General features: G+C 41.1%; 1 protein-coding gene across 1 annotated transcript in view; it reads left to right on the top strand.

Annotated features, from left to right (window-relative positions):
• LOC124594418 (solute carrier family 22 member 7-like) overlaps positions 1–12,666 on the top strand; it is a 148,588-nt gene that overhangs the window by 128,379 nt on the left and 7,543 nt on the right. The window contains exon 8 of the mRNA XM_047132792.1: positions 7,978–8,165. Coding sequence (XP_046988748.1) covers positions 7,978–8,165 — 188 coding nt within the window. The remainder of the gene's footprint in view (positions 1–7,977; positions 8,166–12,666) is intronic.

Raw genomic sequence — 12,666 nt, 5'->3', positions numbered from 1 at the left:
TTGAGGGTACTACCAGTGGTACTGTGCCATGGAGAGTTCAATGTGTATCAAGACTGCAGACACATACCAGCAAACAACAAAAAATTAGGTATCTATCTTTACGTTTTCAAGTTGATGATTAAATCATTGTGACTTCTCCTTGTATTGATAAACTAAAGTATTACCTACACTACATCTCATTCCCAGTTACTCCCCATATATCATAGTACCTAAATATCTATGTTTCTGAAGCAGCTGAACAGTTTTAGCAGTTATACACTTCATCTGTCCTCGTTTCTTCCAAGAGAGAAAATATGTGTTTCTCAAAATCCCATAGGTCTGTCACATCCCACGGTGGACCTACCCTGGTCTGACTCCCATCCTCAGATTACATTCCTTTACAATAGAACTTGTTTTCATCTAAAAGATGGCTCTGAGCACTATGGGACTGAACTGCTGAGGTCATCAGTCCCCTAGAACTTAGAACTACTTAAACCTAACTAACCTAAGGACATCACACACATCCATGCCCGAGGCAGGATTCGAACCTGCGACCGTAGCAGTTGCGCGATTCCAGGCTGTAGCACCTAGAACCGCTTGGCCACCCCGGCCGGCCATCTAAAAGACCTTTAGAGGAGACACTCGTGTGATTTGGAAATAGGATTGCCATCCTGATTACAGATGAAACAGATATCCAGCAACTATCCACTATCCGCCCTAATTTTACTATCTGGCCAGGTACTTGTTAGAAGGTCAATATCTCACAGGTACTGGACTTTCAATAAACTATGAAAAATTCATAAAATCAGCTTATTTAATTTATGTGTAAAATATTCTAAATACAAAGAAGAACACAAAACCTCCAAATCAAAACATTGTTTTCTTTACATTTTAACAAAAAAATAAAGTAGTACTTGTACTGAACTAGAAGCAAATTATGGTGAATAGACACCAATTTCTCTTCTTTAAGAGGTAATAAGCAATTTCACTCACCTCCATAAACAAGACCAGCTTCATAATTCTTCAAGATAAATTCTGCTGCAAGGTGCTGAAAGAAAAGGCCTAGCGAACATTGCCAAATGCCAAGTACAGTACTAGGATTGCAACTGTGAACAAATCAAACCATCTTCAGGTGATAGCAAATTTCCCTCGCAATCACATTTCTTGATCATTGCACAGGCTATTACTATATTCATTTGACATCTTAGCACAATCACAAAAGTGCTATGAGCTCCGTGAGTCACTGTCGACTCAGTCTCCTCTCCTCTTAACAGACATTGGAGATGAACTGCTGCTGGAAATTTCCAGTAGCATCTTCTGTCAAACTTTTTCAGTTTCAACAATCCCCAGATAGTCTATCTTGAAACCCAGGTCTCAGAAGATTGCAATCAAGTAATCTAGATCATTTAATAAGCTGAGATGACTTTCTAATGCAGCTTTCAACAAGGATCTGATGTCTGGTAGGCCAGGGGTCCTTTCTGCCTTTTCATCCTTATCTAAAAACTTATTCAGTGTCACAATGTGTGGTATTACTTCAGATATGCAAGAGAGATCAGAACTTATTTTTGTACTTTCTTCAAAGGGCTTCGGAAATTTAACACACTTCTCCATCAAAAATGACTGATGTGATATCAAATAAGTAAGTGTATCATGATCAGACACATACAACAACAAAGCTGGTATCTTAAACCAGCTGATGCTCCAGCAACTTTAGCTCCTTTTGAGTCACCAACAGTTTTTATTGAGTTAAGCTCTCATTATTCAAGTGTGTTGCTAGAACCCTTCCAGTAGCAATCATTTCTGGCACTTCAGGCTGGACTCAGTTACAGCCTTCTGTAGCGAATGGATAAAACAGCTAGCAAAATTATATTCAGCCACTTGAAAGTCTGCCACCATGTTAGTGCCACTGTTGTGAATGAGTACACGTATGTGGACTTGCTTGACTTGACTTAGCTCCTGTCGTTCCATCTGGAACATAGGGCCATAAAGAAATTCCTCCACCTGGTATGTCTCTTCACTTCACTCCTGGTTTTCCCTTCCTCTGCAGCTTCTCTCTCGATCGTACTTTTCCAGGTCTGTTTGGGACGACCAAGTTTTCTAACTCCTTGAGGGTTCCAGTCTGACGCCACCCTTTCAACAGCTCCATCTGGTTTCCTCAATGTATGCCCAATCTAGATCCATTTTCTTTCCTTGATTTGTATATTGATTGGTTGCTGATTTGGTTCCCTCCTAAGATCTTCATTTGTCATTATATCTGGCCATCTCACATTTAAAATATGTTGGAGACAGCAGTTGATAAAACCTTGGAGTTGGTTTTTGATGTGGTTAGTCACCTTCCAAGTTTCGCAACCATACAACACAACAGTCTTCACATTACTATTGAAAAGTCGGAGTTTGGTCTTCTTTGAGATGTTCCTATTTCTCCAAACAGGGTGCAGTTGTAAAAATGCACCACTTGCTTTGCGTTTGCGACTACAGACGTCCTCCTCAGCGCCTCCTGTAGTCATGACTATACTTCCGAGAAGGAAAAATTGGACCTGTTCTATGTCATCTCCATTAATGGCCAGCTTATTCATTATGGTTGAATTTATCCACATTTCTTTCATTTTGCGAACATTTATCTTGAGGCCTGCAACTTCTGTCTCTTGCTGTAACCTTGCCAGTTTCTCTTCAGTGTCTTGATATCATTGTGCCATTAAGCACATGTCGTCTACAAAATCTAGATCTTCAAGTCTATCTCGCATTCCCCATTGCACACCACTCTTCCATCCCCTACCACTCCCTTCATCACATGGTCCAACACCAAAAGAAATAGTGTTGGTGAAAGAATACACCCTTGTCGTACTCCCAAATTAACTTGGAAAGGCTCTGTTAGTTCTCCATTATGTAGTCCTTGGCATTTAGAGTCTTCATACATTTCCTTGATGTTGTTAGTAATCTTTGTTGGAATGCCATATTTTGCAAGTGTATCCCACATGACTCTTCGACTGACAGAGTTGAAAGCCTTTTCAAAGTCAATGAAGATAAGGTAGAGGGTGTGTTGCCACTCTGCACTTTGTTCCAGAATAATTCTGAGAGTATTGAAAGGTCCACGCAGCTTCGATGTTTTCTAAAACCCAGCTGCTCTCTCCTCAGTGGTGCTTCCACAAAATCCTCAATGTAGTTTAAAATGATCCTCGAAGGTACCTTACTCGGTACTGACAATAGAATAATACCCCACCAGTTGTTGCAGTTAGTAACATCTCCTTTTTTGGGTATTTTCATGATAATATCTCGTTTCCAATCTGTTGGCAGTTTCTCCTCTCTCCATATCTTCTCTAAGAGGATGTACAATAACTCGACAGTGGTGTCCATTTCTGTTTTCAGCAACCCAGATGTTATATTATCTGGTCCTGGTGCCTTTCTATTCTTGATCTGCTTCAGCACTATCCAAATTTCTGCTTTCATGGGTGCATTTCCACCAATGCTGGGAATAGGATCATTGTATTCCGTTTGTTCTTGTGCTTCTACCTCACAGCCGAGGTCTCTATTTAGAACTTTGTTAAAGTGTTCCTTCCACCCATCTGATTGTTCTTCATGTGTAGTTAGTATCTCCCCTTTCTTATTCCTCACTGGTCGGTTCGTCCAGAAGCTTTTCTTTGAGAGCATCTTAGTGATATCATATAGTTCTCTCACATCTCCCCTCTGCACTGCCTGTTCTGCTCTATCAGCCTGTTGGTCTATCCATCTTCTGTGGTCCCTTCTCACACTCCTTTTCACTTCCTTAACTGCTGCTCTATAATCAGCTTGTGCCTGTGCTTTTTGCTGCATGGTCCTGTGCTTGTTTACTCTTCCCTTGTCCTCCTTTCTATGGGTGATCTTCCTCCAGGTATGTTTGGACATCCAATCTCTCCACAGGTGATTTTTATAGCCATGTTGTCTCTCACTTGCTTGCACAAAAGTATTCTGAACTTCTGGCCACATTTCCTCTATGTCCTTATCCTTAGTCATTTCCAGTTCCAGCACCTGGAATCTATTCTGAAATTCCAGCTGGAACCCCTCAGCTATCTGTGGATCTTTAAGTTTACCTACATCAAATCTTCTATTCCTTGGCTCAAATTTCTTTCTGGAAGCCACAATCTTCATTTGGAAACTGGCAGTAACATGATAGTGGTCACTACTTGCGTCTGCTCCTCTTCTGTTCTGCACATCTTCAGGTTCCTCCTGAACTACCTGGACACTGTGATGTGGTCAATTTGCTTTTCTATACCATGATCTGGGAATAACAATGTTATCTTACGACATCTCCGACGAGGAAACAAGTTCCCTCTTATTACAAGGTCATGGCTTGTGCAGAAGTCACTAAATCTTTCCCCATTATCATTCATTTCACCCAAACCATGTACCCCCATTATCTGTTCCAAGCATCATTGTTATCTCCCACCTTGACATTTATGTCTCCCATATCAATGAGGATCTCTTTCTTGCTCATTTCCTTACAGTCTTTCATATTAGGTACTAGAACTACTACTCCTTCTCAATCTCTGTGTGTCTGTGGGGCATAGCACTGGATGAGCATCACGTTTCGAACCATCATCTTAAATCTGGCAGTCGTGATCCTACTGGACACAGGTCTCCATTCTACGAGGGTCGGTCAAAAAGTAATGCCTCCCATTTTTTTTCTACTTAAAGAAATTAAGTTAAGTGAAAAATTTGAATTTGGCGCCATTTCTCAAACCTTCTTCTGCAATCCACTGCAGTAGTAACTTTCTGTGTCAACAGGTGGCAGCACAGCAGAAGTTTGTAAGATGACCGACATCGATGTTCGTTTGAGACAGCGTTGTGTGATTGAATTCTTGAATGCAGAAGGTGAAACGCCCATACGCATTCATGAAAGACTGAAGAAGGTGTATGGTGTTGTGACAGTGGATGTCAGCACTGTTAGACGATGGGTTCGTCGTTGTAAGGAAGCTGAAGGGCAAACACCGTTGACTGACGAAAAGCGGAGCGGCAGGCCGGTGAGTGCAGTGACTCCACACAACATTCAGCAAGTTGATGACATCATTCGTGGTGACCGTCGGGTGACTGCAGATGAAGTGTGTCGCATTATTTCTCTTAGTAAAGGCAGTGTGATCACGATTATTGAACAATTGGGGTACTCAAAAGTTTGTGCACGGTGGGTTCCAAGAATGTTAACCGATCAGAATAAAGAGGCAAGGAAAACAATAGCCTCCCAACACTTGCAGCGCTTCCGTTTGGAGGGAGATGAGTTTCTGAAAAAAATTGTGGCCGGGGACGAAACATGGGTGCATTTTTTTGAACCCGAATCAAAGAGGCAGTCAATGGAGTGGCGTCACACAAGCTCGCCGAGGAAGAAAAAATTCAAAACTGTGCGATCGGCAGGGAAAGTTATGGCAACAGTTTTCTGGGATACAGAGGGTGTGATTCTGGTTGATTTTTTGGAGCAGGGATGCACAATAAATTCTGTTCAATACGTCACAACCCTCAACAAACTTAAAGCACGTCTTCAGCGAGTTCGCCCAACAAAATCAATGGCAGATGTTCTTCTTTTGCATGACAATGCAAGACCACACACCAGTCGTCACACCTCTGACGAGATTGTCAAAATTGGATGGGAAGTTTTGCCTCATCCCCCATACAGCCCTGACCTGGCACCATCAGACTTCCATCTGTTCGGGCCACTAAAAGAAGCTCATCGTGGGATTCATTTTGAAGATGAGGAGGCCGTCAAAACATCCGTGCGTCAATGGCTTAGGAAGCAGAGCTGTGATTTTTACCGTGCTGGGATACATGCCCTTGTTCAAAGATGGACCAAAACTGTAGAGATGGGCGGAGATTACATTGAAAAATGACAAAATGATCCTCAATGTTGTGGTTTTCAACCTATGTAATTGCATTTAAATTTCCTGACAATTAAACGTAGAAAAAAAAATAGGAGGCATTACTTTTTGACTGACCCTCGTAGAAGGCTCTTCTTTGCTGCCTTGGTCAACAATAGCCCATCTCCATCCCAGCGTTCCTCTTCCTCTTCACATCCTGAGTATAAAAATGCAGTACCTTCCGATGTCTGCATTTCATCAAACTCTGACCACCTCACTTCACTCAATCCCCGGATACCAAGCTTCTAGTTATCCATTTCCCTGATCTTGCCCTCAAGGTTTTTATATTCCAAAAGCTGATTTTCCTTTTCCTTTTCATGTCAAAGGTTGTCACCAGTTTACCCATCTGGTTTTGCATTCTCATCTCGGTTTCAGTAATCAGGTTATTTAAGAAGGGCTGGTGATTGGCCCACCACTTCTGATTGCCTTGGTGGGGCTGCCACCTTATCGCCCAGGTACTGACGATTTACTAGATGTTCAACATATGGGCTTGGCATTTCCTCCGCACCCCTATATGTGGTTTAACCACCAGCATCGAATAAGTGGGGAGGAAATGGAAAGGAAAAGAAAAAAGATGGGCTAGGGATAGGAAAAGGATAGGAGACAGGTTTTGATAGGTCGTTGTGGGACACACTTGGTCTGGCTCCTCCCCTTCAGCCTGTCTGGCAAGGGTGACCCTGCTGGTAGCTACACTACCACTGGCATAGCCCTCCAGATCCAGAGCATGTAAACCTCCTTGCCTGCACGGACAGTGCTACATTAAGGCGGTGTCCCCTGAGGAGGACATGAATGTTGCTTCAGTCAATATCCCAGCAATCTGTGGTAGTATTACATTCCCGTGCTATATTTTCTACACTGTGAGCACCTAGATAAGGCTTCATGGTAAGGACTCAGTGTCTCAGCTGAAATTCAAGAGGCAACAAATGGGCTCTGAAACTTGAGAACCTGGTGTTGTTATGCAAACAGGTCCAGATATCAGAAGTCACAGAAAACATGACAGCAACTAAAATGTTTGTTTTGATTTTTTCCTAAATTCTGTTGTATATATCACGAACAATTTTTTGGGAAATGTTATCGTGGGGTAAGGCTTGATCTAGGAGTCTTGTAAATTCAATCCTTTCTACAATAGTTAAACAGTTCCAACATAATCAATTCCTTTTCTGTTGATGGTGAAGTTAAACTTGTACCAGAGATGTCTAAAGATGATGTAGGCAAGGCTAAGGCTGTATCTTTATTAATTATTTGCAATTTTTCTGTGTGTTTCATTTTCAAATGATTTTTCATAGCTGAAGGACCTACTAAAATAGTTCACTGGGTTTAAGTAAGGTTGGGTATTTTCTATTAGTATAAATGGTTTTTATAACCACATTTCACAAAACATGTGCACACACCAAACAAGTTTAATTAAACTGAGAATTCGATAAATGGATGACTTCTCATGATATTAATTATCATGTCCATGAACTAGCAACTTGTTGATCAGTGTAATAAAACAAATCAAAACAAAAGAATAAAAGACAAGCTAAGCCTTTGGTACTTACCTACTTTCCTTCTCTCTCACAGTAAATTTAAAATTGGCATAACATATAAACAGCAAACTTACTATTGTAACTGTTTATATCAATATATTCACAAATACCATTTTTGTAATTTATCTTGCTATTAACAAATTAGTTTTGGTAGTAACATCAAATAACAAGTGAAAGTGATCGCAATTTGCAACAAATCAAATAGTCTAATCAATCGATCAATACGTTATTCACTTGCTTCACTTATGAATGATGATGCCCAAATTTACCCATATCTGCCTGATCATTTATGCTTGATCTCTGCAGGCTTGCTCAGACCTACAAGTTACAACATGCTATGTGGCAATGTTAGGGCAAATATCCATTAGCCAAATAACTGGCTATCAACTCATGGGATGGGCAGACATTCAGTATCTAGCCAAAGAGCTATCTGCTTCATCTGTAGTCATGATACCCAGGAGGAGAGAATCCACTCTTCTCCTGTTTACACCATGCATCTCAATAGGAACACAGGGTCAATCATGTTATAAAGTAAGGAACTCCATGTGTGGTACTGCATTAGCTACAGTCCACCTTGTCCTCTGTTGCAGTGCCTGAACTGTCGTGGATATGCTCAGGTGTGACCATGTCTGCACGATTGTGCCTCATAGTGCAGAGCTATGTGAGCTATCTGCAGGCCATGGAGGCATTTCCCACTTGTGTGCGACAGACGGGTACTGCTGTTGGCAACGTAGCAGCAGGTGCCCTTGTCGTTGTTGGACCATACATAGTGTACCTGGTAAGTATGTCATCAGTTCTGCTGGTTTAAGTCAATTCTCCTTTTACACTTGTAACAGATCAAAGATGTACTAATTTCTTGCATAATTCGTAATAGAACATATACTAACTTGCCTGACTTACAGACACTTTTCTAGCAGCACACTCTTTTGTTTTAACGATGGGATTGCTGATATATAACTGCTCAAAAGCTGCTACAAATCACAAAATTCATCACAGTTGGGTCTAAGATGTGCAGTCTTACTCATTGGTATCGTAGGTGTGCTCAACACAATTTATGTCAAGTTACATGGAGGACCACACAAGCACCTTCGTATATGTAGAGTATTCCTCAAACCATATTGAGACAGTATGGAACCAAGAAGGTATGTTGGTTGTGTAGTGTTGCAGGCAAACAACAAATATACATGACTGACCACTGGGTTCTTGTAACGCACACCTGTGAACAACAGTAGCAGACATGTCACAGTTCATAATGCAGTGCATGTTAACATCCCTCACATGACAATACCTCCATCACAACATTCCTGAAGGATGTCTTTTTAGCAATCAGTATTTAGTTTTTGATGTACATCTACACTGCTGTTAAGTCTGCATTAATGCATACTATGATTTCCCAGTTAAGACAATCTTCCCTTGCTTCACGCATCAAATTGTGGCATTCCTGCAATAATTCTAATCTCTGTGTCATAAGAGATGTTGTGAGCAAAGGTACACAATTGAAGCAGTAACTTCTCTAGTGAGGTATTAATTCAGAGTGGTATGGCTGTTAACCAGGTTGTTTTTTTTTTCTTTATTTTTTTTATGACATGTGAATTACTGTGAAACAACAAAAACAGAGTGTACGTAGGCAGCTGCACTTACATCAAACTATGCATATGGTAGTTATATAATAAAATGATGTATTATTCACACTGTACTTCAGCACATATCAAAACTTTAAAAGATCTGACATGTATATGTAGTTACCATTATGTCCATATGTTGCATATTTAATGGAAAGAATGCATGTACATTAACCGAAAATGAGATTGTGTACATAATAGAAAATGGCATAAAGAATACCTACTGTTATTACACTTTACATAAATCATATCAAACCACTACACAAGTTCACTGTACCATCGTACATGTGCAAGGCATGAAGTAAAACACAATTTCTCAGTACTCCACTTCATAATCTCAAATGGTCAAAATTTCAGATTTTTGTGCTACTGCCTGTGATTGCCTGTGTAGACCCTTCACATCAACGCATTGACTCTAGCAATGTTCCTCCCACCTATGCAAATGGAGATATGGCATACCCTTGATATAACAACAGAACCCTCACTCAAGTCACAGAGAAGACGGTCTGTCATATAATGAACAGATAAATGAGTTAGTCCGACAAAACATTAGAATAATTCCTTTGACATCAAGAAAAGAGAAATACTTCTTAGGAAGTGTTCTGTAAAGCAAAAGACTGCACCAATTACCATCAATGAGAAAAGCAACAAGGAGACAGTCAGCAATGATTCCTATTATCAAAAGTTATAAAGATGAATAAGGAGGCGGCAGTGGCAAAATGGAAGACACAGGGTGTCTCCAGTGAGTAGGCTATAAAGTCATTGGTGAATCAAGTAGCTCAATTATGGGCAGTTAAAGTGGCTGCAGACAATAAATTAGCAGAGCAAATCAGGAAATAGGGGTGTTAAGGTCACAGGCTCTAGGAGTGGATATGGCAGTTGCTAACCTTGTCTCTCCCTTCTGTGGTAGGATGTCTGAGAATGTGTTGGCATTGTGGAGGATCTCTGGTCACCAACTAACAAAGGGGGCCAGTCTAATGAAAAAATGTTATTCATAGCAAGTTAACATTGAACAGGGGAGGCAAAGTCGTTTGCATGGTGTGCAGTGGCACTTTATAATGTGCAGACTTTTGACCAATTCAAGTAAGGGCTAGAGCAAAGTTATAGGAAGCAGAACAGTGTGCGGTTTTTCCATGAGCAGTTGAGAGCGGTTTCCAAGAGGCAAAATGAAGCAGATGAAGATTTCACAGACAGGATTAGCAAATTAAATGTGCATGCTTTTCTGTGAAGTTTGAATCCAGATATGTCTAGGAGGCTGCACACTGGGGTGTTGAAGATCTCCATGCAGTGGTTAGGTTAGCATTGGAGAATGAGGAAACATGTGGCTATAGGTATAATGGATCAGAGAAGCGTGTTTGCATCGAACATAACATTTTAACTGCAATCGTGCAGGTCATATGCAAAAACAATGCTACCAACCACAGAGGGTAATAGAGATGGCATAGACTTGAGGTGGTTTAGTGGAAATAACAGTAGGGATGGTATGGACCAAAGGCAGTGATACAGTGGTGATCAGAGAGGTGGTCTGTGTGGTATGAACTGCCCATCGAACTCAAGGAATCCCAGAGTCACCAGAAGCACTTACCATTAAAGATGTATGCAGTAAAAACTAATTCAGAGATGGAATGTGCTATAGTAAGCTTGATATATGGTAGGGAATACAAAGTTTTGTTAGACACAGAGAAGCATGTGTCAGTGGCCTCAAGAGTGATAGGAGGTAGGGTGCACTGAAACCCACCATGTTACAATTTGTGTGCAGTAGGAGGTAGTCACATATAGCCCCTGGGATCAGTGGTGATCAATTTTCCATTTGAGACAACCAAGTTTAAGCAGTGTGTGGAAGTGGTGTCTCATATGAGGGCTACCGCATGATCCTAAGGTTAGACTTTCTGCATCAGCATCGTGCCATAACTGAACTTCAGTGACACAGAGTGGAACTTAGTGAGAAGGCATTCTAGCTAGGGGAAACAGTTGTCAATATTGATATACCACAAATAATGTCTATTATGTGCAACAATACAGTTAAACTGTGAGAAATGACATTAAGGCTTCAAAAATGGTTCAAATGGCTCTGAGCACTATGGGACTTAACATCTGAGGTCATCAGTCCCCTAGAACTTAGAACTACTTAAACCTAACTAACCTAAGGACATCACACACATCCATGCCCAAGGCAGGATTCGAACCTGCAACCGTAGCAGTTGCGCGGTTCCGGACTGAGCACCTAGTACCGCTAGACCACCGAGGCCGGCCTACCTCAGTATAGAACAGACCAGAGGGTGAGGCTGTCAAGCTCATATACTCCGAAGGGAAAAACTAAGAAGTTTTTAACAAGGCACCTGTCCACACACCAAATAACTGAAACTACATCACCAGTAAATGTGAAACTGCAGCTGCCGACAAGAACAACTGTGCACGTTGAGGGTCTATGACTATTCAAGGGTGAGCCACAGGCAATTCCATGAGAGGTATTAGTGATGGCAAGGAAAAAGGCAAAGAGGAGGAAATAGATGGATGAGCAACAGGAAAGAGGTTAAGATACTTCATGCTCAGTACACACTGATGCTACAGAAGTAACTGGTATGTATTGTGATTGTGTGATTTTGGAATATTTTTCTTTTGTGAATAGTCTAGGACATTAACATAGGTTATATGTTTGTTTTAGGGCATGTTAAGACATGCTGTTCGAAGACAGTAGACTTCTGGGTGGAGGAGAGCTGATATGTATCCCTATCCTCAGGTTACCATACAAGAGGAGTGGAAAAGAAAAATGCTAGTTTTGGCAGTGTTGTACCACTTTGCCAGGGGCAGAGTGCTGAGATAAGAAACAGAGCGAGCACAAGCCTAATGTTTGGGCTGCATATTTCACAAACCAAGGCGCCACTGTTACATCAGTACTAATGGGCTTCCTTCATTCCCAATGGAGTTCTGCAAATATGACAAGTCTAAGAACTGTGGTGCTGGAGTAGCTTCATACTCATTGACTCGTCCTCTCTCACAAAAGCATGTAGGAGCGTAAAGCTAGTCGTGACTTATTGTTAATATGGAAGGCGAGTACACAATCTTGTGCGGTAAAGTAGCACTGACTGTTGGGATCATATGCCCTTTAATGAAGCTATGTCTAATGGGACTATGGTGGGTGTAAGAAGAAAACTAACTGATGCAAAGTACCCTATTGCAAATGTGTTCCATTAGAGAAGGAGCAATACCTGGAATAAGTTTCTCACTTCAGATGAAAAACATACGAATCTGATCCAAGGCAGACAAAATAGTTATATTCTTGTTTATTCCAACTTCACCATGAGAAAACAAACGTGCTGCATCAAACAAAAACTGGGCTCAGTGCAATGTCACTGTCATATCCCTCTGACAAAAAAGTGTGCTATTTCTGTATTCATTTGCATTTAAAGGCTAACAGCAAGACGTGTAGCTTATCATTCAATTTTGTGATTTATTTCAATAATTTTATCACCATTGAGAGATTGCATTTCACCCTCATGTCATGTTTTGTGGTTCTGTTGTTACAGACTCGGTAATGCCATGAATTTGTGTGTAGCGCATGCAGAATACCATACCCAGTAGATGCACATACGGCCGGGCATGCATGGGGAGAGAGATGATGGTGGGAGTTGTTGGCAGGCGCTGTAGGGAAAATGT

This window comes from Schistocerca americana, chromosome 1, assembly GCF_021461395.2.
Source record: "Schistocerca americana isolate TAMUIC-IGC-003095 chromosome 1, iqSchAmer2.1, whole genome shotgun sequence".
Classification (NCBI taxonomy): domain Eukaryota; kingdom Metazoa; phylum Arthropoda; class Insecta; order Orthoptera; family Acrididae; genus Schistocerca; species Schistocerca americana.
This window is presented reverse-complemented; position numbering and strand designations above follow the sequence as displayed.